The 26,737-nt window shown below is 40.7% G+C and overlaps 1 protein-coding gene across 4 annotated transcripts in view; it reads right to left on the bottom strand.

Moving 5' to 3' along the window:
- Nucleotides 1–669: 669 nt before the first annotated feature.
- MTCL1 (microtubule crosslinking factor 1) overlaps nucleotides 670–26,737 on the bottom strand; it is a 190,427-nt gene continuing 164,359 nt past the window's right edge. For 3 of the 4 annotated variants that reach the window (XM_073679051.1, XM_073679050.1, XM_073679052.1), the window contains 4 exons: nucleotides 18,575–18,871; nucleotides 16,681–16,709; nucleotides 14,934–16,461; nucleotides 670–1,681 (listed from right to left, as the gene is read on the bottom strand). In XM_073679051.1, the coding sequence (XP_073535152.1) occupies nucleotides 1,478–1,681; nucleotides 14,934–16,461; nucleotides 16,681–16,709; nucleotides 18,575–18,871 (2,058 nt within the window). In that variant the 3' untranslated portion in view covers nucleotides 670–1,477. Of the gene's footprint in view, nucleotides 1,682–13,939; nucleotides 13,998–14,933; nucleotides 16,462–16,680; nucleotides 16,710–18,574; nucleotides 18,872–26,737 lie in introns of all 4 variants that reach the window. The other variant, XM_073679053.1, reaches the window with a different exon arrangement.

The raw sequence follows: 26,737 nt of genomic DNA on the forward strand, positions 1-26,737 counted from the left end.
TCTGCCTTTGCAGCTCACATACAGTAGGATTGGAATAGGCTGCAACATCATACACAGCTTATAGACAGGTGTGGAGCTGTTTTTGACCAAGCCTTGAAAATGGCTTTGAAGAGAATCTATCACCAGGTTTTTGCTACCTAATCTGAGAGCAGCATAATGTAGAGACAGAGACCCTGATTCCAGTGATGTGTCACTTACTGAGCTGCTTGCTGTAGTTTTGATAAAATCACTGTTTTATCAAAAGGAGGTTATCACTAAAGGACTAGTAATCCTGCTGATATGTAGTGTTTCATTTTCCTGAGCTCTGTATAACCATACCACATCACTGATCTGGCAGCTTTCTGCCTATGCACAGAGTACACAGAAAGCTGCCAATCAGTGATGTGGGCGGGGTTATACAGAGCTCAGCATTCAGACAAAACAGTGATTTTATCAAAACTGCAGCAAGCAGCTCAGTAAGTGATACATCACTGTAATCAGGATCTCTGCCCCAATCTTATACTGCTCTCAGATGGGGTGGCAAAAACCTGGTGACAGATTTCACTGAAGGGGTCAATAAGACCTATTTACAATCTGCCGAATTTGACCTGAGCCCAAAAGGGAGATTATAATGTAGAACTATATTGTGTTTTCTTTTTAATGATGAAAAACACCAACACCCAAACCTCTCTAAATGTTAAATATTTTATTTTTCATCTCAGCACGGCCTGGTACATACCTCTCAGTGCAATCCATTACATTTCATTATGCCTTGGCCTTTCTACATGAAACGTCACAGAGATTTGTACGTACACGGCTGGTGGACAGTAATTTAAAAATTCATTTCCTGTGTCATCAGTGCAAGAAAAACTAACAATAAAATTACAGTACATAAAATCACAACAATATAACGTTTAACTCTGATTCATTCTTATGAAGGATGGTACAGTACAGGGTAGAAGTTATGTACATGCACAGAAGTGCCTGTATCATCTATCCGGTGATACATCTTGGTTTGCATACAGTTTTTTTTTGCTGATTTTTTCCTCGATTTCTAAAATACATTTCAGTTCCACTGACTGACTGCTGCTTTGACTACAGCTTCAGATAATATGAAGCACTGTCCTCATCCTATGTTATAACACTGATGGTATAAATAATAACAAGTGACTGCAACAACACATAGTAAAAAATAAAGGAACATAAAAAAACAAAGTAGACAGTGCAAGAATCAAATAAAACTAAAGGCAGCCAGCACTGAGGGAAACAGAATTTTTCTTCCTATGTTGGTCAATCTGCTGCTAACTTGATGTTGCAGGAAATAAAAAAACGATGGGAATTTCATCATGATCATCTCATACAGGCACGTCATATGTTCCATAATAGAAACACAACCAGATGTATGACAGAGCAAACATTCAGCTACTGCATGTATCACTCCTCTTTTGATGTCCGTGTGGACCTGGCTGAACACATACTGGATGGTATGACTGATAGTTCATGCAAGATGGCGTCGGTCATCCTTTCCCTCTGCTCGAGTTTCCTGGTTTCCCTGCTCCTCGTGTAGATTGTTACTAGAAGGAGCTCGGGAGGCGGTTGGGGAATGTGAAGCCCATCTGGAAGGCAGGCGCCGGTTCGCTGGTCTCTCTGGTCTGGAGAAGCTAGATTCTAAGGACGGAGCTAACGCAGCACAAGGCAGTTCCTTCGCAACATAAAATGAGGGAGACATAATGATGGTCATCATGTAATCAGTATAAGCAAGGATTTTTCTAGGGTATTTAATACCTAAATAAACCTTATATATATCCAACTTATGTACAAAAAAACAAACAAACAACTGGCCATGTGTATTATGGTGGTAGAATAATATTTAAAAACAAAAAAAAATGAAAAAATGTTGTTTTTTAAACAGGTGCGCACAGCTTTTATTGTGTGAGCAATACTCGTCAGAATATAGAACCTGAGGGCACCACACAAAATCCAGATCTATTCTGCAAACCTAAAAGTGTGAGTACAAATGCGCAAAGATCCATAGGGAAATTGAGACTGAACTTTACAGACTGCTATAGTCAACTCCTACACATCTGTGATACATCCCCAATGTGTCTCTCCAGTATTGATTGCTTTTGATGCTTAGTAATAGGTAGAAGCAATATGTGACAGAGTTTGCATTTTGACTGCCCCTACTGCAGTATTGTACAAAGAAAAGGCAATGTGGGCAGCAGGCTGCTCCTAGTGCAGTGATTTATTCTCAATGTATAGTAAGAATCTAAATGTTAAAAGTCATTTAAATTTATAATAGTATTCTTCGTGCTACATAAATATAATTGGAATAAAGGGAATATTTTATAATCTAACAATTTTACCAGGGCTGTGGAGTCGGTGCCCATTTTAATGGAGTCGGAGTTGGTATAAAATGGACCGTTTCCTAAAATATATAATAAATTGGGTACAGTAATTCAATGCAGTTTGTGGGGAATATTTTTTTCATAAGAATTTGGGAAAGTTATGAAATGTCCTATAAATGTCTGTCCTATTCCTGATCTAAGGGTCTAGACTTTTAGCTGAGAAAAATGTGTCCTGCCGTAAATTTATCACTTAAACATGAGCCATGTATGAGGGAGTTGGAGTCGGAGTTGATGTCATGGAAATTGAGGGGTCAGAGTCGAAGGTTTGGCTTACCGTCTCCACAGCCCTGAATTTTACGTTATGTATGGCCGTCCCCATATATTAATTACAATGGAAACTTTTTTTTTGCACAGAGGTTAAAATCTTTGAAAAGAAAGTACCAATCACCTGCCTGCGGCTGCCCTTTTTATTTAAGAAAACAGTTGGCAGCCATAGACAGATCATTTTATTAAATATAACCTATTAACAAAATTGATCAGAAGTGTTCTTAATAAAGGAACAAACGTTCTAGCAAAATTTGGGTTCGAACTTATGGCTTGTGGGATCCCCCTTAAAGGGAATCTATCAGCAGGTTTTTGCTATGTAATCGGAGTGCTCCCTAATATAAGAGACCCCGATTTACAGTGATGTGTTACTTAAAGGGCTGTTTTGGTGTTTCAATACAATCAGTATTTTATCAGCAGGAGATTACCACTGAACTGGTGCCTTCTAGTCCAACCACGCCCCTAGCAATGATTAGCAGCTTTCTGTCACTATACAATCTACACAGAGAACTATGGTGTGGGTGAGGTTACACTCTGCTAGATCTGCAGTAAAGAAAACTGACTATCCCAACTATTGCACCCAGTAATCTACCGTAAGTGATACATCACTGGAATCAGGGTCTCTGTCCCTACGTCATGCTGCTGTCAGAGTACATAGGAAAAACCTTCTGACAGATTCCATTGAACGTAAAAGTGCTGCCGTATTATTTACTAAGCAGTTATAATGATGTTTTTGATCAGCAAATGCTTAGTAAATAATGAGGCAGCGCTGGATGAGTTCGAAATGTGACATCTCACAATAACATGCCACATCCCGCGCTTCCACAGTGAGGGGGCCAGCAGAGGGCTGTTGGATCCTGTTCAGCATGGCAGGACCTACAACATGGAAATTCAGACCCCAATTTTGCTAAAAAGTTGGGTCCTTTAGACTGGCATTGGGAACACTATAATGCGAATACATTATATTTCGTAAAATCATGCGGCTGCCCAGTGTTTTCTTAAAATAAAAAGGGCAGCCACAAACTGGTGATAGGTACTTTGTAAGGCATGTTGGTGCAATGGGGTTAAAGGCACAACAATACAGAAATTCAGAGCGCCATAGGAGATGCAGTTAAACCATTTGGACTGTTCCTTAATTGTCCTGTGATGCCAAAGCAAACGATATATTAAAATGAATGTATAATCAGTAATTTATATATATATTACTTTAAACAGGTTTTTATATAAAAAAATATTTTTTATTTGGGAATTTTTTTTTTATTACTTGAAATGTTCCAAGTATAAAGCTAGGCAATAAATCCAAAACTAGGCTATCAAAGCTTTGCTGTATAGGCCTGGACAGAATGAGCAGAATCATATCATTACGATAAGATTTACTGTCATCGCTATTGTACTGTTGGATGGTTGGATGTCTAGACAAGACAGGATAGTAACAATATACACAAGCAAATAATGGTTCATAGCCCTCTAGCAGGTTACTCCGAGTTTCTGGGGTAGGGGGCAGGAGTTTAATCACTTCTTGGAGACTGTAATGACATCTGTCAACTGATTTAAGCTGCCATAGGCATACAAAACAGCCAGGAAGAGTATACCTCCAATATGGCTGTCCCTAGGGAAGTTTTTTTAATAAAAAAATAAAAAGCTTCCACATTTAAAAATAAGAACAAACATATTAATTAAATTAAAACAAATGAAATATTCAATTTCATTAGACTGGTGGGAATAAAAGTAAATGAACGTATGGATAACGAGTTAAATCATAGCCTTCTAAGCAAAAAATAACATAAGGCTTACGGATGAGAGCAAATATAAGGACATACAGAGTTGTAAAAAAATAATTTGACAGTGGTAATGAACAATAACATTTTATCACCGAACGAAACAAGTCAAAGAAAAGGTAATTATTAAGGTGGCATTCTTGGCATTCAAAATATGGGCATCCATTATATGAAACACCAACACAGGCAACTGATACTAAACAATTAGGACCCTCAAGGATGGATTATGTATCAAGCTGATCATTGTTGGCTGCGATCACATATCTCATTCTTTTTTTATCCCACAAAAATATAATTTTTTGTTAGTTACCTAGACCAACATCTAATGGGGAATTGAATACATAACAATACTACTATCAGAATAACTGACTTTAAAAAAATTTGTTGGAGAATTCAAATTCCCCACGGTTTTTATAAAAATACAGCAGAAGACAGGCTGCCACTAAGAAAAGCTTATATTCTACCTATAAATCAGCACACAAAGTGTTAAAAAAACACCTTCCTTTATCTACTCCTTTCTGCATTTTAAGGGAGAAATTGAAATAAGAAAACATTAGGGAACTGCTGCTATTCAATTTTATAATAAATGTGTGCAGTCTGAAATATAAGCCTTGTAATGTGCAGAACAGCTTGAGAAATAACATCCATGGCAAGTATCAAACACCGGGTGATCACAGACACTAGGAAGATCACAAAAGACATTCTGAGCAACAAGAAAGAAGAAAACAAAGATTGTTATGGTGTTAGTTTTGTAAAATGCCCAGTTAGAAATAGTCAGACAGAAATCCATAACAGTCAAGGGAATTGTTAGGCCAAACAATGTGAATAAAGAAAAGTTGCAGAAAGTGAAGGGAGAAACACAAAACACAAAGCTTGTGATGATCAGAAACAGTTCTCAATCAGGGAAAATGTTAAATGAGGGACTAGTTTAAAGCATACCTCCAGTGAAAAATGTTTAAGCAAAAACTGTATGCCGGAAATTGCATGCTTTATTTTTATTACTGCATCATTCACTTCATAACTGCGTTGACTGGCCTTACCCTGATATCATCAAATGGAGTATTTTTTAGGAGCCTTTCCATCATATCCTCCTTTACGCTGCTAAGAAAGAATAACTGTGTAGAGGCTGCCATGATCGCAGGACTTTACTGAGCGACAGATTTTCTCTACAGACAAAAAGTACTTTTAGTTTCCTGTTTGATTAAAATATTAAAGTAATTTTAACCATCTCTTTGGAGGAAAAAAAAAGGGCTGCCCATGCTAAGTCCTTTAAAGAGGTTGTCCACTACAATATACACTGCTCAAAAAAATAAAGGGAACACTCAAATCACACATCCTAGATCTGAATGAATGAAATATTCTCATTGAATACTTTGTTCTGTACAAAGTTGAATGTGCTGACAACAAAATCACACAAAAATCATCATTGGAAATCAAATTTATTAACCAATGGAGGCCTGGATTTGGAGTCATCCCCAAAATTAAAGTGGAAAAACACTACAGGCTGATCCAACTTTGATGTAATGTCCTTAAAACAAGTCAAAATGAGTCTCAGTATTGTGTGTGGCCTCCACGTGCCTGTATGACCTCCCTACAACGCCTGGGCATGCTCCTGATGAGGTTGCGGATGGTCTCCTGTGGGATCTCCTCCCAGACCTGGACTAAATCATCCGCCAACTCCTGGCGAGTCTGTGGTGCAACGTGACGTTGGTGGATGGAGCGAGACATGATGTCCCAGATGTGCTCAATCGGATTCAGGTATGGGGAACGGGCGGGCCAGTCCATAGCTTCAATGCCTTCATCTTGCAGGAACTGCTGACACACTACAGCCACATGAGGTCTGGCATTGTCCTGCATTAGGAGGAACCCAGGGCCAACCGCACCAGCATATGGTCTCACAAGGGGTCTGAGGATCTCATCTCGGCACCTAATGGCAGTCAGGCTATCTCTGGTGAGCACATGGAGGGCTGTGCGGCCCTCCAAAGAAATGCCACCCAACGCCATTACTGACCCACTGCCAAACCGGTCACGTTGAAGGATGTTACAGGCAGCAGATCGCGTCTCCAGACTCTGTCACGTCTGTCACATGTGCTCAGTGTGAACCTGCTTTCATCTGTGAAGAGCACAGGGCGCAGTGGCGACTCTGCCAATCCTGGTGTTCTGTGGCAAATGCCGAGCGTCCCGCATGGTGTTGGGCTGTGAGCACAACCCCCATCTGTGGACTTCGGGCCCTCATACCACCCTCATGGAGTCGGTTTCTAACTGTTTGTGCAGACACATGGGCATTTGTGGCCTGCTGGAGGTCATTTTGCAGGGCTCTGGCAGTGCTCCTCCTGTTCCTCCTTGTACAAAGGCGGAGGTAGAGGTCCTGCTGCAGGGTTGTTGCCCTCCTACGGCCCCCTCCACGTTTCCTGGTGTATTGGCCTGTCTCCTGGTAGCGCCTCCAGCCTCTGGACACTACGCTGACAGACACAGCAAACCTTCTTGCCACAGCTCGCATTGATGTGCCATCCTGGATGAGCTGCACTACCTGAGCAACTTCTGTGGGTTGTAGAGTCCGTCTCATGCTACCACGAGTGTGAAAGCACAACCAACATTCAAAAGTGACCAAAACATCAGCCAGAAAGCATTGGTACTAAGATGTGGTCTGTGGTCCCCACCTGCAGAACCACTCCTTTATTGAGGGTGTCTTGATAATTGCCAATAATTTCCATCTATTGTCTATTCCATTTGCACAACAGCATGTGAAATTGATTGTCAATCAGTGTACCTTCCTAAGTGGACAGTTTGATTTCACAGAAGTTTGATTTACTTGGAGCTATATTCTGTTTAAGTGTTTCTGTTATTTTTTTGAGCAGTGTATAATTCACCCATCGATTTTAAACCTTGTAAAGAAGTATTTTTGTAAATACTCTTGTTGCCATATGTGCCTGTGAGCGGTGCCATCGCTGCTCGCTCAGTCGGCATCATGTTACTCCGGCTGCAGCAGCCGCTGATGTCGAGTCAACCTCCGGATTTCCTGGATTCACCCAGGCGTGACCCAGTCGCATTCACCCTCCCTGATTGAAACACCGCGCACAGCCCAGTATCCTGCGCTTTCCCTCTCTCTCCTCTGCTTTCATTGGTCGCAAGCGAGCACTGGATACTGGGCTGTGACGTGCAGTGAAACGCTGCCCACAGCCCAGTCAATCAGGGGGGTGCGTGCAACTGGGTCAAGCCTGGGTGTATCCGGAAGATGACGTGACATCAGTGGAGGTCAGCGGCGGCTGCAGCCGGGGTCATGTGATGTGAACTGAGCGAGCAGCGATAGCCCAGCTCACTGGCACATATAGCAACAAGATGTATTTACAAAAATACTTCTTTACAAGGTTTAAATCGATGGGGGCATTATATACTGCAGTGGTCCGCCTCTTTAATGAAATGAATGAAGTATGCAGCCTGCACATGACTCAAGGTAATAAATAATTCAATGTTAAAATCTTTAATTTCCACACTAAGATGAATATACTATGAGGCTCTAAACCAGATCACTGGAGGTACTCTTTAAGTGAATGCTTTATAGGTTATTTTAAAGTGCTTGTAAACTTTACATCCATGCAGTCTACTAATCTGTGTACAAAATCGTGAACACTTAGCAATTGCATCCAACTGACAAGACTGACATCAGCCATGGATACATTGATTCATATTATACGATCCGATATAACACAAATTCTACAAGCTGCAAATATTTTCACAATTTTTTAGCTGCGATTCCACAGTACAGAGACATAGGCATTTCATAGGCGTCAAACTATGGTATCATTTTAAGGAGTATAGCGTTGTAATACTAAATGGAGCTACACCCTTCATATGGGGCATGCAGACATATGGTAGGGCCGTGTGGATACAGTTTGTGGGTGCAGTATCACAACTATGATACAGTATATCCATGTGCTTAAAAGGGTTGTAGGATAGGTGATAACTTATTAACCCAAGCGAGTCCGACCTTTGCGGTCAATTTTGATCAGTAGAACAAAGCACTTTTATACCTGTTTCAATGGAGCTGCAATGCGCATGTTCGACGGCTACTCCATTCATTCCCTATGGGGCTGCAGAATGCTGAACTCAGATTTTTCTGGCAGCCACATAGAGAATGAATGAAGCAGTGGTCAGGTATGTGCATAACTGCTTCATTCTAGCACAGATAAAGGTGCCTGGTTCTCCCGATCGGTGCAGGTTCCAACGTCAGGTGCCCACTTATAAAATGAGTTAACACCTATCCTGTTGATACATGATAACTTGATTTCACCGGACAACCCCTTTAATTCAGCCACACAACAACAGAACAGTACACATTACAGTAATTATGGGAACCCAATACTTTTTTTTATCTTTAAATGACCGTGACCGTATTTACTGATTAACATGAAAACATGGACAACATGTGACAAAGCAGTTACAAGAGAAATGTCTGATCGTTACTTCAACCATGGAAATGAAGGAGACAGGATAACAATATCAGACATGCAGCAAAGCAAAACAGAGAAAGCTACAAGCAACTTAAATAGAAATGTAAAATTCTACAATGACTGTGTAATATTCCAATTATAAGGACAGCATTGAGGGTTTGTGTAGTAGTAGTATTATAGCTTCATATATCATATAATGCCATCACTTATTATTAGAAAACTACACACTTTTGTATTAGATTTTCATTGGTGGTGTTTTTATGTGACTAACCATATAACAAAATACTCAATCCAGACCGCACGCTAAAGCGCACACAATGGAATGGTGAATCCTGTTTTTAGCAGCTTACTTTTAGCTTTGCAGTTTAGATTAGGACATGACATGATAATCTTTTTATTGTCACTAGAGGGCAGCATATAATACTGCTGAGTCTTCGTATGGATGCCATTGGATGCAGCGCACTTGCCACTCCAACACTAAATTAGTCTATTCATACCTTTTTGACCATTAGGGCTCGCTCACACTAGCGAATAGCATCCGATGATTTTCGCATATGAGAGCATCGGATGTCAAATGCAATTGACCCTCGGTTCAAACTTTGCTGCGGGAGTGAGCCGAATGTTATCTTACTGTGATCCGATTTTCTCGCATGTGAGAATCAGAATACAGGAGCGGAGAAGATGGAGAACTTAATTTTTCCATCTTCTCCATTGTGTTCGTCGATGTATATCGGACTGCACTTGGATGACATCTGAGTGCAGTCCAATGTTTTACATACACCCATAGACTTGTATGGGTGTGTACCGTCCGATATATACGCTGACAATCGCAGCATGCAGCAATTTTTTAGCTCATGCCAGCCTGGCATGAGAAAAAAATGCTAGTCGGCACTGCCCCATAGTATAAAATTGGAACATCGGAGTGCATGCGTCCTAGTTATATGCTGGCTACTTGCCAGTGTGAGCGACCCCTTAAAAAGAATCGGTCAACATGATTTTGTAATGGTAAGTAAACACATGGCAGTAATACTGATTACACTGATACCCCTGGAAAAGAAATCTGCTTTGTTGATTGCCTTTAATCACCATTTGATATTTTCTGCTAATTAGAATTTGGTGCAAAGGGGCTGGACTGTACACTGGGTCTTCTCCTCCCTGTCTGTGATTCCCTGGCCCCTCCGCCTGTCTCCAGTCTGTGAATCACAGATCACAGCTGAGATTTCAGACAGAGGAGGCCAGTCATTCACAGACCGGAGATAGGCGGAGAGGCTGAGGAATCACAGACAGGGAGAAGACCCCGTGTACAGTCCGGCCCCTGTGCACCAAAATCTAATTAGCAGAAAATTTCATAGTCATTTAAGAAGAACAACAAAGTGGATTTATTCACCAAAGGTATCAATGTAATCCGTATTACAGCAGCATTACAGCCATGTCATTACTTTACATTACAAAATCGTGTTGACAGATTCTCTTTAAATCCCATTCAGTGCAAACAAAGACACAGCATACAATCCACGCTGCACTATCTATACAGGTAATGCATGAAGGAATTATTGTAACACCATCAAAACAGGTATAATGGGGTGTAAAACTGAGCAAGTGCTCAAGGCATCTAATTCTTTGTAGCGTCCAAGGAATGGTTGCTCAGAATCAATTTGACAGTAGGGTATGTACCCTAGATCAACGAGAACTTTATCATTAACCCTCTAAATATTTAGTTATTGTATGGTGGTGTTATTTTGGCATAGATAATTGAGTTGAGTGTGGAATATTTGGCAGCGTTATGTGCCACTATATTGTAGTGTTATTTGGATCCTTTATGGGTGTATTATTTAGGCACTGTAGGATGATATAACTTGGGCATTTATAGTCTGTGTTGTGTGAAGACTATACAGAACTGCTATTTAGCAGTATTTAGATGTAGGCAGTCCCCGACTTACAAACATAAGATGTTAAAAACAAACAAATACCTAATCGCCACTTTGCTGCCTATAGTCTCATCCTCTTTCTTCTGCCGTAGTGAGCCGCATCTCCATCTTCTTCACTATAGCCCACTTCAAGGATTCAGAGGTCACTGCATGTTGTAAAGTAGATACGTCAAGATGCTCACCCTGACCTTATGACACGCAGTGACCTCTAAGGCCTGGATGCGTCCAGAAGTTCTACCCTATAGTAAAGAGGCCGTAGATGCGGTGTGCGAATGCAGAAAGAAGAGAACTGGTGGTCGGTAGGCAGATAGACTGCCGGATAGGAGAGCGATGAGGTGAGTGTTGGTAAAAAACAACTAATACCTCTCCGGCTGCCATGCTGCTCGCTGTCCAGTCCCTTTCTTTCTGCCGTTGCACACGGCATTGCTGACATATTCCTTATAGGCCAGGACTTTTGGCTGCATCCAGGCCTCAGAGGCCACTGTGTGCTCTTAGGCCGCGATGTGAAGACGTGTGCCATGACCTAAGAAGGGGATTGGATGGTGGGCAGTGAGCAGCGGGGCAGCTGTAGAGATCAGTGATGAGGTGAGTATTAGATTTTTTCTTTTTGCTGGCCCTGTTTCAACTTACATACCTAAAGAATCTACCTAGTTTGTAGCCTGGGGACTGCCTGTATAAACATTTGTGTGTGTATGTAGGTACCTGAATTATACAGTTATATGAAAAAGTTTGGGCACCCCTATTAATCTTAAGCTTAATGTTTTATAAAAAATTGGTGTTTTTGCAACAGCTATTTCAGTTTGATATATGTAATAACTCTTGGACACAGTAATGTTTCTGCCTTGAAATGAGGTTTATTGTACTAACAGAAAATGTGCAATCTGCATTCAAACAAAATTTTACAGGTGCATAAGTATGGGCACCTCACCAGAAAAGTGACATTAATGTTTAGTAGATCCTCCTTTTGCAAAAATAACAGCCTCTAGTCGCTTCCTGTAGCTGTTAATGATTTCCTGGATGAAGGTACTTTTGACCATTCCTCTTCACAAAACAATTCCAGTTCAGTTAAGTTTGATGGTCGCCGAGCATGGACAGCCCTCTTCAAATGATCCCACAGATGTTCAATGATATTCAGGTCTGGGGACTGGGATGGCCATTCCAGAACATTGTAATTGTTCCTCTGCATGAATGCCTGAGTAGATTTGGAGCGGTGTTTTGGATCATTGTCTTGCTGAAAGATCCATCCCCTGCGTAACTTCAACTTTGTCACTGATTCTTGAACATTATTGTCAAGAATCTGCTGATACTGAGTGGAATCCATGCGTCCCTCAACTTTAACAAGATTCCCGGTGCCGGCATTAGCCACACAGCCCCAAAGCATGATGGAACCTCCACCAAATTTTACTGTGGGTAGCAAGTGATTTTCTTGGAATGCTGTGTTTTTTTGCCGCCATGCATAACGCCTTTTTGTATGACCAAACAACTCAATCTTGGTTTCATCAGTCCACAGGACCTTCTTCCAAAAAGAAATTGGCTTCTCCAAATGTGCTTTTGCATACCTCAGCCGTCTCTGTTTGTGGCGTGCTTGCAGAAACGGCTTCTTTCGCATCACTCTCCCATACAGCTTCTCCTTGTGCAAAGTGCGTTGTATAGTTGACCGATGCACAGTGACACCATCTGCAGCAAGTTGATGCTGCAGCTCTCTGGAGGTCGTCTGAGGATTGTCCTTGACTTTTCTCACCATTCTTCTTCTCTGCCTTTCTGATGTTTTTCTTGGCCTGCCACTTCTGGCCTTAACAAGAACTGTCCCTGTGTTCTTCCATTTCCTTACTATGTTCCTCACAGTGGAAACTGACAGGTTAAATCTCTGAGACAGCTTTTTGTATCCTTCCCCTGAACAACTATGTTGAATAATCTTCGTTTTCAGATCATTTGACAGTTGTTTTGAGGAGCCTATGATGCCACTCTTCACAGGAGATTCAAACAGGAGAACAACTTGCAAGTGGCCACTTTAAGTAGCTTTTCTCATGTTTGCATACACCTGGCTATGAAGTTCAAAGCTCAATGAGGTTACAAAACCAAAAAAAGTGCTTTAGTAAGTCAGTAAAAAGTAGGTAGGAGTATTTAAAACAAGAAAATGATAAGGGTGCCCATACTTATGCACCTGTCAAATTTTGTTTGAATGCAGATTGCACATTTTCTGTTAGTACAATAAATCTCATTTCAAGGCAGAAACATTACTGTGTCCAACAGTTATTACATATATCAAACTGAAATAGCTGTTGCAAAAACACCAATTTTTTATAAAACATTAAGCTTAAGATTATTAGGGGTGCCCAAACTTTTTCATATAACTGTACATACAGGCATCTAATTACTATAAAAATAAGTAGTGTAACAAAATTTATAAATTACTAAAAATGTTGTCAAGTTAGACCTTGTTAGGCATTGTGTCCTTTATGCAGGTAAGCAACCAAAATACATAGATGCATAGGCAGCAGCAGGAATATTTTTAAGTGCAATGGTCACATGGGTCCTGGATTAACCTACGATTAATATTATAATACAATATATAGAATGGTGTAGTATTTTAACATAATACATTGTATAGGATTGTAGGGTTGTCTCAGTCATTTAAATAATGAATAACAACAATAATAAAATACGGTCTCTTATAGGAATTACGGAAAATGGAGAACATTTTTCTGTGAGTTACATATGGGTTAGCCCACTTTTAGTCTATTGCTGAAGACAGAAGGGCAGTCTATTGTTCTTTACAAGAGGAGTGAACACATTGCTGCTCTTGTAAGAATAGCTGTATACAGGGCCTGTAACAGGCAATAACTTGCTGTCCAGCCTGGTCTGGTTATACCCTTGTAAGACTCGTTCTTCCATGCTCTTCTACATTGGGTTTATAAATAACAGTTGCTGGTGGCATCTATATTTAAAGTACTGACTTATAAAGTGATCGCTGTGAATACTGAGAAAGCCAAGAGCAGCTAGGGATCGTTTTGATGGCTGCACCTATGTGCCCAAATCCATTTATTTTTAGCTGTGCTTCAAAACAATATTCAAAAGTTTGAGAGTAAGATAAAAAAAAAAGTGGAAACGAAGAATAAATAAAAACTTACAGCTGTGTAGCAGGCATAGTTAGAGTCCCCAGGGGGCAGTTAGTAAGACAGTTTGATTCTAGACAGGATAGACAGAAAGAAAGCAAACAGATTGAAGATTGCATTAAAGCAAATAATCAGAATTAGTTGTCTTTTTCCAGTAGATGGTTATTTCCACGTTGCTAAAAGCTGTTGCAAGGAAGAGTTACCAGAAAGAAATATCAGTAATATTGTTAGTTGCAAGGAATGTGCTACACACATGGACTGGGCTACAACCAACATCTACTGAAAGTCAAGCCAATAAAGCATCATATAAATGCCAACAAGTATCTCTCATAGCCAATTATTACCATCAAGACTGGGGTTAGACATATCACAGCCATTGTGTAACACCCACCCTGTACTGAATTTGCATTGGGGCAACACAATTGGCTACACCATCACAATGTTGCTCATTGTACTGTATGTTAACAGTTAATAAGAGAAATTAAACTATTCAGTGTCATAGGAAAATCTAAAGTCATGTCTTGCCAAATTGGTAACCTTTCTGAGAAGCCATACATTAGTCAGCATTTCCAGCTTGTGGCCAATGTGCTCCTTATTGATTACTGGTTTTCAACTGTTTCTAAAGAGCTGGAACACTCCTCAGGATAATAGTAACATATATGGCATGTTTTTCGGCTCTAGTAGATTATGGGAAGTGAATTGTTAACATTCCTGAGAATGCCCCCTTCAAATACTTTCTTTTATTACCTATGTTTTAAAGGATAATATAAGAAGGATTTATAGGAATTAATCAAACGTGTTTAATCAATATATTTCAGAAGTGATAGTCCTTTTTTTCTCAATCAGTGTGAAGAGCTTTACATGACACATTATAATTTTCATAGCAGGTGATACTTTATAGGAAACTAATACATTTTGCCTGGTAGACTAAAAAGATGGTTTGTTGACCAAGTTTTATTCATAAAATATTCTTCTAAACACAACAATGCTACACACATAAATCTCTTACCTCAATAGATGCTTGCTCAATTTTTAACAGTTCAGCAGCAGTGTTGGTTGTGTAGCCTCTCGTTGGACTATCTGGAGGTTGTTTTTGATCTTCAAAGAGTTTCTTGCTAAGTATTCTGGCAGCATTTTCTGTCAGCGAGAAGCCTGGAGGAGCACAGAGGTCTTGTCTACTGTAGCCGACATCAGTATACTGATCCCTTTGGAGGTCTATAGTTATGCGAATAGGACTTGGCGACCTCCCCCTCCCATCAATGCATACTTCAGACATGGTCCCAAACTCTGGTCGGGCTTCTGCTGACCGAGATCTGCTACTTGGCCTTGATGTTTTTTGTGAAAGGTCACAAGTTATTGGGCTGTGGTCAATAATATTGAACAGACTTGAAAGACCATCATTGATAGTTGTATGAACCGGGCTCTCTCTTGTCGTTGTTGATCTGGCCCAGGCAGACTCATTGAATCCTCTTTGGGGTGTACCTGAAGTGACACGATTAACTGGCTGATCTGTTTTGGATAAAGGTTTTTTTTGGAGTTTTGGGGAACCATATTTTGGGGAACAACAACTACGCTCAAACTTTGCTTGCACCTTTTCAATAGCTGGAGCAACTTGTCTGTTCCTCAAACTACGAGAAGGCGAAGAAATAGGGGTACAACCTCCTCTTGGCGTCAGACACTTGTGTGGACTGCTGGTAATGCTTCGTAAAGCTTCGGTTTGCAAGCCAACACTAATGGTTTTAGTGGTTTGTGTTCCTGCATTCTTTAAACCATTGGTCTGACAAGCAATGTCTCTAAATTGAGATTCTACTGGGTTTGTACGGATGGCATTCCTTACAGAATTGGCAACTTCTTTCATGTCATCACTCATGTTTCTTGACAACTCTATACTGTGCAACGAAGACGCAAAACTGACAGTAGTGCAAACTGGTCGATCCATTGGGTGTAAACCACTCTCTAAAAAGTCTTTATGCTGATTATTACGATCACATGGCCATCTCCCAAACACCTCAGTAGTGCCATTTTTTCCTTCAGAAACATTTCCATTGACTTTAGGTGTTGAAAAAATTAAATCTGGCTCTATTTGTTTCATCTCTTCATTACCATTAATGACAGATTTATCAAACCTACGAACCAAAGGTGGACTATGGAAAACCCTGACCCCCATTCTTTCTGCAACATTGTGGCTTCTCGGAGACTGCTTCAGGCAGTGTTCAGGACTGGTCATTGTGTTTGTTGTCATAGTGACACTAGTAGTAAGAAACCATGAAGACGACTGGAATGTTTCAGACGGTGACTTGGACTCCACTTTTCCATTTCCTGCTCTTTCCCCACCTGCACTCATGACTTTATCACCTTGACCCACACTATTATAGTCCCAATTCTTGTTGAACTCTTCAATGTACTTCAGGTCATCAGGAGACAAGGGAGGAGTTAATTCATCCTTGTCGCCAGAAAGATCTAAATTCTTCTCAGGAAGGAAAGGAGAGCTCTCCATTAATCGATGAAATTCAGACATGGAGGAAACCGACATGACCCTATAAGACAAAGGGCACGTTGTCATTAAGAAACGTGTGCTCCATCCTTAGACGTTATTGAATACACAGAAGAGAAAAACCATGCATGAAATGTAAAGACACCAGAAAAGTAGACATGAAAACTCCACTTAGAAATCTATACAACACATATAATGAAATCTCATGCAGACTGATTGACAAAAATTATGAGTTTCTTACAAGTTTAGTATTAATACTTACCTCTGCAGTCCTCCTTTTTGTAAATCTTCCTGCAATAATAAGCAACATACTGTTATAGGCTTATTTGTCAGTGACCATGCAAATGTCGCATTACACATATATTCTTAGGAAGCAGTGTCCACTGATATACTTTACCTTTTGGTAAACCAAGACCAAGGTGCCAGATATAATGTCAAACATTAGAGATTCTGTCAGATTTAGAAATTGTCTTAGTATTCCATAAACATTCACCATGAGTTTTGAGCTGGTTATACATAGCCATAGAACAAGAGGCAGTAGGACATGGAAGTACAGCCAACTATACCTTCCAGTTATCTCTCCTATTCCCTCCCCTCCATCATACACATACATGCTTGGCCGAGCGTGCATGTGTTCTGAAAGGGAAGATGGGAGTAAAGCCTCTGATACACAATAGACTAGTGTTGGCATAATCAGCTGACATTGATGGGATTGGCTGACATTCTAAAAGGTATGGGGGACTGGACAATTGATTGTTAGAGGAGTTAAAGATCTGGAATGTCCAATTTCAGACTGCCAATCCTTTTGTTCTACCGGAGATAAGCCACTGCCAGAGAAGTCTGGCAGCACCTCTCTCATAGGGAACACAGGAGCGCTTGGCTAAACAAGTGTTCTGGTGTATGGGAGAGCCGGATGAGAGAGCTGCTGACCAACAGACATCTACAATTGGTTTGGTAGGCTAAAGCCATTGCTAGACACTTATGTCAGCTAGTTATCTTCCCGGATAACAAAAAAATTGAGAGTTTTTTTCTCCTTCATTATCTGCCCATGGAGGAGAGTCAAGAGGCCACCAGGCACAGTAGATGGTCAGCCGATCCCATGAGAAATCGGACAGCTTTATCCTTTGCACAGAATGTGTATCAAATTTAGTTTATTCTACTTTCATCAACTGGCTCAAAATAAGTGCTAACCTGATAAGTTTAGAGGAACATTAACTGATACATGCTTGGTTTTCATGTCTTGATTTCCAAATTAGAAATGTCAGTATGACTCTGAAATGCTGCATCAATAAAGTTTTACACCTACTTGTAATCAAAGCACAGGAGTGCTGTATTTTTTACCTTTTACGGATTCCTTGCTATTTTAAAACCCTTAACAGTGAGTCTTTTGGAACAAGCACCTAACTTCCCATCTACATTAGGCTGTGCTTCTTCATGGTTATTATTACTTATCTGAAAATCAACATTATGTATGTGGCTGATATAGGTGAATTATATGTGTTTGGGATAGGAAATGAACATGTAAGAATTGTGGAAGAGTCCCTGTTATGCCTCTCAGCAGAATTCTGACATTCTAAGCACTCTCAAATATGTAAGAAACAGTAGGGCAATAGTTGGATAGGCTAAAGGCCCCCATACACATTAGATGAAAGTTGGCCAAACCTGCCAATTTCAGTGGGACCGGCCGCCTCTGCTGCTCTTTAGGGGAGATAAGCCTCGGCCAGACATGTATGCTAGCAGCTTTCTCCTCTCTCCCCATTAAAAACACATGAATGCTTGGCCGAGCAGAACGCTCATGTGTATGGGGGAATCAGGAGGATGCTATCTCATGTGTATGAGCAACTTAAGTTGATAACAATCACATATAAGATTTGACAAACTCAGTTCAAGAAAATATAAAAGTACTAACCAGTTTATTTTAACAGACAAAACAGATTACAACTTCTAAAAGACTATAAAAAGATGAAAATATAAGAATCTACAAAAGTACAGTACATAGATTAAAGGCATCACTGCAAAAGTGTTCACACAGGAAGGCCATAAAGTTCAAGGCCCAAATAGGAATCATGGGTGAAGCATTTCAGTGCAGTACTGTGAGGTAAATCCATCTACATTCTGTGGCCAAAATTGGAGCAGCAAGAGAAAAGACGCATTACCTCAGCGGAGAACTTATCACGCTCCAGTTTGCGTGGCTGAGGCAAATCGGTCTCGTCAGCAGAATCCAGAGAAAGTGCATCAAGGAAGAGGTTCTCGAAGCCAGAGCATCGGTCAGTCCCTTTTAACTTGGGAAGTAACTGTTCTTCAAATGGCATTTCATCAGAATCAGAAAATGACCTGGCCGCATGTGCCTGGGACCTAGGCAGTGTGGCCGTGGATAAATACTGAGCGGCAGCGCCATCACTTTGGTCAGCAAGAAAAGGGTCTGTTTTTCGGGGGCTCGATTCTTTTTGAAGCTGGAAAATTAATATATAAAAATGAACCAACAGAAAAATATTTTTATGGTAAAACATTGTTTTTACATAGTAACAAAGACTTAAAGGGTAAACATACTTTAAATACATTTTTCAGAACAAACTGTCCTGTCTTTGTACATGAAGAATAACATGCTTTCTGGCCATAATATACCTTGAATGCTGCAGTTTCATTAGTTTTCTCTGCTGTAGGGTGTATCTCATAATTTGCAATTGACTATGAGCTGGTAGGTGCAGACTAGCTGCTATGATGTCTTCCATACATTAGAGCACACAGAACTGTATTCTTACTCTTAATTCCCTATTTAAAACACAGACAGAAGCAGCAGCAATTTGGAGGACAATATACAGCAGTACTGTGCTGTGTAAATGTGAATCCAGCACTGAGGTCAAACACTTGTTAGAAAGCTCAGCACAAATTTCTGTGTCTCCCTCTGCCTGTTTCCTAATTCTGCTCCTCCACTCCACTCTATACAGAATATAACAGTTTGTGTTATCTGATACTTCAATGTGCTTGCAGTCTGTGTTCTGTGATCAAAATGGTTTTGAGCTTTTATTCAGAGTGGATGGTAAGTTCAGAAGGCAGGGGCTCATGTGGCATTGCTATGTCACACGAGCCCTGCAGTCAATCAACGGTTGCTTCCTCCTCACTTCTTTTGGACAAAACTGTTGCTGCTCTCTGACTACTTCTGGATGTCAGTTACGTCCAAAGGAAGTGAGAGTGAAGCAGCCGCTGATTGGCTGGAGTGCTCGCGGGAAATAATGTCACGCAAGCCTTGGGAGAGCAGGCGCACACAACGCTGGAAAGGCGCCAGCACCGGAGCGGAGTACAAGCTGTTATTATACGTGGGGGAACTATGGTTATTCACAAGGGGTTGTCCAAGAAGTGGACAATCCCTTTAATAGTCACACAAATACACTATAAACACAGAATTCATGGTTTTAGAAGTGCCGTTTCATACTGGAGTAAAGTTTTACATTGCACACCAGCTAGAAGCATTGGAACAATCAAACATTTTTTGAGCTGTTTGGCATAAATAGACCTCACAAGATATAATCACCCTTAAGAAGACCCTATCGCTAGGTCAAAGTGGCTAGTTTTTGCTCTTATTTTATCCCTGCTGCTTACCTGAGTTTTTTGCAATGGAATTTGAGAGCTGCATGATACAGGGGCAGAGACCCTGATTCAGTGGGTATCACTTACTGGACTGCTTGATGCAGTTTTGATAGAATCCCTGTTTTGCTGCTGTAGATGTAGCAGTGGTCAGAATGCGGAGCTGTGTATAATCCCGCCCTCACCCCTTTGTACACTCTGCATTGTCAGCAAGCTGCCAATCAGTGGTGGGGGCAGGGTAATACAGACTAACTGGTTCGACACCTAGTCCGGCAGTGATAATCTTCTACTAATAAAATATTGATTGCATTGAAACTACATAAGTTGCTAAGCAAGTGACACATCTGTGGAATCAGGCTCCCTGCCTCTATATTATGCTGCTTTCAGATTAAATAGCAAAAACCTGGTGGCAGATTTCCTTTAAATCCGCAGTATATTTCCAAAGGTATGGGCCTTTTTTAACTATTGCTAAATTTATGGTCTCTAGCAAGGGAGGGTTTCTCACAGTATATTTAGAGAAGCATATGGACAATACTGTAAGAAACAATTTTGGTAAAGACCATCATAACATTTTGCACTAATAAAAAGGCACATATGTCTGGAACCATATGGCTGATTTAAAAGAAACTAAAAACTGCATACTTGGGAGCATCAGCAATAAAATAAGGACAAACACTGGCCAGTTTTGACCAGGTGACAGGTCCTCTTTAACCAGGACTGCAAAGCTTACTGGCAAATCTGCCTTAAGCACGGTTTACATAAAACTAGAAAACCCCATTTAGGATGAATAATTCTCTCTTTTCTAGATACAATATCATTCTGAATACATAAAAAAGGTTCATAAAATATTCTTGTTCATGTTAGCCTAAAAAATGTCTATGGATTGTAGATTGCACATTAGTCTTTCACATATTAATATAGATTGTGGAACTGAATTTTCAGTTCAACTACTCAACAGTTTTGAATGTCTATAGTGTTGCGATATGTATTGTTCTTAGCCTTGGCTTCCTCTCGTTTTTCTATCCTGTTAAAATTTTGTTACTGTATATTTTTGGAAAATACCATTCAAAATGTACAGGTTAAATTTTTTTCGATGTCCATATGTTATAAAATCATAAGTGTTTGGCATAAGTAGACCTCACATTATATAATCACCCTTAAGGAGGACCTGTCACTAGGTCAAAAGTGGCTAGTTTGTGCTCTTATTGCACAGGTTTTATAGATAATAATAAAACCTGTGTCACGGCATACCTATTTTGTTACATTGCAATCTGTGTTTAAATATTTTTGTAATTCGATTTGTGTGTGATGCATCAGCACTAAACAGTCTAAGTTGTAAACAAATGCAAGAGCGCAATAGGGTCTTATTCACGTTAAAGGGTTGGTATTTATAATTAGAACCGCTCACCTTGCGTGTTTGTGTGAGACACAACACTTATAGAGCCCAAATACCAGATCCAGCAGCTTCCAAAAAACAGTGGATTTAAATGGAAGGATAGGAAGTATTTCTGCGCTCTCCGGAATACAACACAAATATTGGTAATAAAATTGTAGGTTTATTGTCAACACGTTTCAACACTGAATCCTTCTTCAGGACAACCATACATCTGTGTACATGTACGGGTTTCCTGAAGAAGAACTCAGTAGACAACTTGACAATTATCCTACAATTCTATTACCAATACTTGTGCTGTATTCCAGAGAGCACAGAAATACTTCCTGTCCTATTTAAATCTAAAGTAGTCTAAGTTGGTGAAATGAGAAAAATATAGGCATAAATTAAATTTATGGGATCAAATAACTAAAAATTGGCATAGGCATATGTATTTACCCCTTTTGCTATGAAATCCACCTGCATGCAATCTTAGTGTCACATGGTCTGTCAGTATATACACACCTTTCCTGAAAGGCCAGAGAGGTTGAAACACCATTAAGCAATAGGCATCACTAACCAAGCAACACCATGAAGACCTAGGAGATCTGCAAACAAGTCAAGGACAAAGTTGTTGAGAAGTACAAGTCACGGTTGGGTTATAAAGAAAATATCCCAACCTCTGATGATACCCTAGAGCACCATCAAATCCATTATCATCAAATGGAAAGAATATGGTGCCACAACAAACCTGCCAGGAGAGGGCAGCCCACCAAAACTCTCAGCATGGGCAAGGAGGATATTAATCAGAGAGGCAGCACAGAGACCAAATGTAACCTTGAAGGAGCTGAGAAGTTCCAAGCAGACACTGGAGTATCTGTACATACGACCACAATAAGCAGTATACTCCATAGAGGTGGAATTTATGGAAGAGTCGGCAGAAAAAAGGCTTTACTTACACATAAAAATTGTAAGGCTCATTTTTACATTGCCAAAAGACACGTGGGAGACTCCCCAAAAGTATGGAGGAAGGTGCTGTGGTCAGATGAGACCAAAATTTAACTTTTTGGCCACAAAGGCAAAGGTACCAATACAGCTCATCACCCCAAGAACACCATTCCCACAGTGAAACATGGTGGTGGCAGCATCATGCTGTGGGGATGTTTTTTAGCAGCATGGACAGGGAAAAAGGTTTGAGTCAAGAGAAAGATGGATGGTGCAAAATACACAGATATTCTTGAGCAAAACCTGTTTCAGTCTGTGAGTGATTTGAGACTGGGACAGAGGTTCACCTTCGAACAAGAAAATGACCCAAAGCATACTGCTAAAGCAACACTCGTGGTTTAAGGGGAAACGTGTAAATGTTTTGGAGTGGCCTAGTCAAAGCCTGAAGATTGCCAATTGTCATAGAAAAATTTAGATCCATAAGACATCTACAGGGAGGCACATTCACCCCCCTCTCACACAGAACATCAGGGAGAAAGAGCTTACACTTCATTGAAGTAGAACCACATTGAACATATGGTGTAATGATGAAAACTAATTAAATCATAGGAAGCCCCAGCTTCAAACTTCTTTTGAAGGGACTGCCTGCGGTAACCAAATTGATAAAGCAGGGATATCTATTGTGGGGAAGAGTCAGAAAGACTGGGTTTGTAGATTCAAGAGGCAGAGAATTGGGAAATCTAACACGTTAAAGGTAACTCTTGTTCTCTTCAGGGGAAACTGGACAGCAGCAACTAGACAGTCGGTGCCAGTGGTCAGATAGGGATATTGGGTTCTGTATTGATCCGATATTTATGAGATATATATTTTCAGCGTCGTAGCAAAGGGTTGAACGTGGCACAGTAACTCACATCAGTGTGGGGCCGCTAGAATCCCTCTAATTGAATAACGGCCTGATAGATGGTGCGATTCAGGTCATGTTTGGTCTCTGGGTAACGGTAAAGTAATGATAAAAAATATGAAGTCAAAATCTAAAGCCTGCGACCTTCAAAGGCGAAGATATCTCATAGGTTGGGGATTTCATAAAATCCTGAAGGGCTGAGAACATCCCACAACCCGGCCGACATGAGGTGATCAAGGTGTAACTTGGGAGCTAATAAAAGGCAAATGCTAATTTTGATCTGTGTTCAATTCTTAGGAAGATACATACCTTTGTACGCTTGTTTCATGTTTCACCGGACGTTTCTCTAGAGGATTGCTTCCGTCTGCTAAGCTTTAAGCCATTTCTGTAACCAGTGTATAGTAAATTCTTTGTTACTCCTTTTTATTTTATGTAATTGTATATGCTGTATTGTTTGGTTCCCCTTGTAAAATCTTTTGTATATTTTTATAAATACTATCTATTTTTCTGGATTAAATATAAAATTCAATAGCTCTATTCCTTTTTCTCTGTAAACAGCACCCCGAAGCCATACGCCATCTGTAATGCGTGTATAATTGGCCTATATAAACGATTGGTGGTAGCAACAAGCAGTTACTTTTGTTATTGCGGAGCTGGCAGTGACCGTACCGGGGGTATATATCTATATTACATCCATTGGAATCAGAGGTGTTTATACCATACACTCACTGTTAGTTCTCCAGTCACCGGCCTATAAGTGGAAACAGCAGCGGCCTTGTCGGTCAATTCAGTAATTGTCCTGACAATAGGGGGCAGCAGAATGTTGTTCATGACAAAAAGGTAATAGCTGGGTGGTTCTGCGTGACCCTCACAGGTTGCATTCCTAAAACTGCTCACCAGAGGAAACCATCTAACTTGAAGGAGCTGGATAAGTTTTGTCTTGAGGAATGGGCAACAATGCCAATGGCAAGATGTGGAAAGCTCATAGAGACTTATCCAAAGCAACTTGCAGCTGTAATTGCTGCAAAAGGAGTCTGTACAAAAAAACGGTGAAATTCCAAGTTGAGAGGTAGCAAAACAGGAAAAATGAGTGAATACTTTTGCAATCCACAATATATATACAATTATGTATATACATAACCATTTTTTTTGGCTTTGGCTTAAAACAATCATCAAAAACTGCAGCAATCTTTGCTGATAGAACAAGGTCAAAATCGAGAAAGTGCCGTTTTAACATTGCTAAATGCATAAAGTGTGCTAGGTCAGACCCGTGTTCCCACATTTCTATGCCCACAAAATGCTTTACCAGCTGATATTCACTTTCCTATAAGTTGCTTTTAAGAAACCCCAGAGAGCACAATGCCAAGATTGGTTAGGTGATAAATGCTTGAACGGTATCAAAGTTTTCTACTCATGTAAAACTCAGCGACCTATATTCAGAAGAAGCACTATTCTTAAAGTAATATCCCGGTATAAGGATATCCTAAGATCTAGCGGTACAGTAAAACATCATATTACAAATGTTTTAAAGTACATAAAATGAAATGTGGATTTTTAAACTATAACTCTCCATGAACGTGTAAATACTAAACTAAAGCCCCCGTCTCACATAGCGATATCGCTAACGAGATCGCTGCTGTGTCACGGTTTTGGTTACGCAACAGCGACCTCACCAGCGATGTCGCTATGTGTGACACTTTGCAACGATCAGGCCCCTGCTGTGAGGTCGCTGATTGCTGCAAAGTGTCCTGGACCATTTTTTGGTCATTGCTCTCCCGCTGGTCAGCACACATCGCTGTGTGTGACCAGCGGGAGCAGCGATCAGGCTGGTAACTATGGTAAACATCGGGTTACTAGGGGCACACGCGCGCCTAGTAACCCGTTGTTTATCATGGTTACGAGCCTGCTAAAGTGAGCGGTAACTTCCCGCTCACTGTAGCAGAGTAGTAACCATGATAAACAACGGGTTACTAGGTGCGCGTGTGCCCCTAGTAACCCGATGTTTACCATAGTTACCAGCCTGCTCCTGCTTCAGCAGGCTCGTAACCAGGAGCAGGACATCGTGGAAAGATTCTTTCCACGATGTCGCTGCTCCCCTGATCGTTGGTGAGCCTGCCTGTTTGACATCTCACCAGCGGCCACATAGCGACGCAGCAACGATCCCTGACAGGTCGTATCGTTGTCGGGATCGTTGCAGCGTCGCTAAGTGTGACGGGGCCTTAAGGAAACAAGCCCATCTGGAGGGAAATCATAATTTATAATTTATGCCTTCTGAGACCATATAATCATGTTACAGGAAAATTATGCACTTTTATTTCTTTTCCCAAACCTCAATTGTCCATTAAAGATAAGTCACATCAAAATTATTTATGTTTTATACAAATAAAATACATTCATGTACTAAAATTATAGTTTTTTCACAACTTTTTTTCAACTACTAGTCAAGTAAATAGTCAAATACATGCACCGACAAAAGCCATATAAGAATACAAACTAACAACTGACTGGCTGCATTGTATATTCATTTGTAGAAGAGAAAGCAGTAAAATCCAGCTTCACAAACTAGAAGGTTTTTTTATTGGAAAAACGTCACAAAAAATGTTTTGAGAAAAAATAGACGCACAGTAATTGACAAAAATTTGAGAAGAATCAACATGCTGAGACCAGGAAACCATTATCGTCCAGTGCTATCGTATTCCAGAACTGCAACCTCTCTGGAGGGCCCAGAAGTACAAGGTGCTCAGTGCTCAGAGACATGACCAAGGTAAGGGAGGCTGAAACCTGACCACCACTGAACAAGACACAGAAGTACAAGGTGCTCAGTGCTCAGAGATATGACCAAAGTAAGGAAGGCTGAAACCTGACCACCACTGAACAAGACACAGAAGTACAAGGTGCTCAGTGCTCAGAGATATGACCAAAGTAAGGAAGGCTGAAACCTGACCACCACTGAACAAGACACAGAAGTACAAGGTGCTCAGAGACATGACCAATGTAAGGGAGGCTGAAACCCGAAAACCACTGAACAAGACACAGAAGTACAAGGTGCTCAGAGACATGACCAAGGTAAGGGAGGCTGAAACCCGACCACCACTGAACAAGACACAAAAGTATAAGGTGTTCAGTGCTCAGAGACATGGCCAAGGTAAGGGAGGCTGAAACCTGACCACCACTGAACAAGACACAGAAGTACAAGGTGCTCAGACACATGACCAAGGTAAGGAGGGCTGAAACCTGACCACCACTGAATAAGACACAGAAGTACAAGATGTTCAGTGCTCAGAGACATGACCAAGGTAAGGGGGCTGAAACCTGACCACCACTGAACAAGACACAGAAGTACAAGGCGCTCAGAGACATGACCAAGGTAAGGAGGGCTGAAACCCGACCACCACTGAACAAGACACAGAAGTACAAGGTGCTCAGAGACATGACCAAGGTAAGGAGGGCTGAAACCAGACCACCACTGAACAAGACACAGAAGTACAAGGTGTTCAGTGCTCAGAGACATAGCCA

Source organism: Phyllobates terribilis, unplaced genomic scaffold (genome assembly GCF_046119375.1).
Source record: "Phyllobates terribilis strain yellow unplaced genomic scaffold, ASM4611937v1 Scaffold_4__5_contigs__length_816908805, whole genome shotgun sequence".
Lineage (NCBI taxonomy): Eukaryota > Metazoa > Chordata > Amphibia > Anura > Dendrobatidae > Phyllobates > Phyllobates terribilis.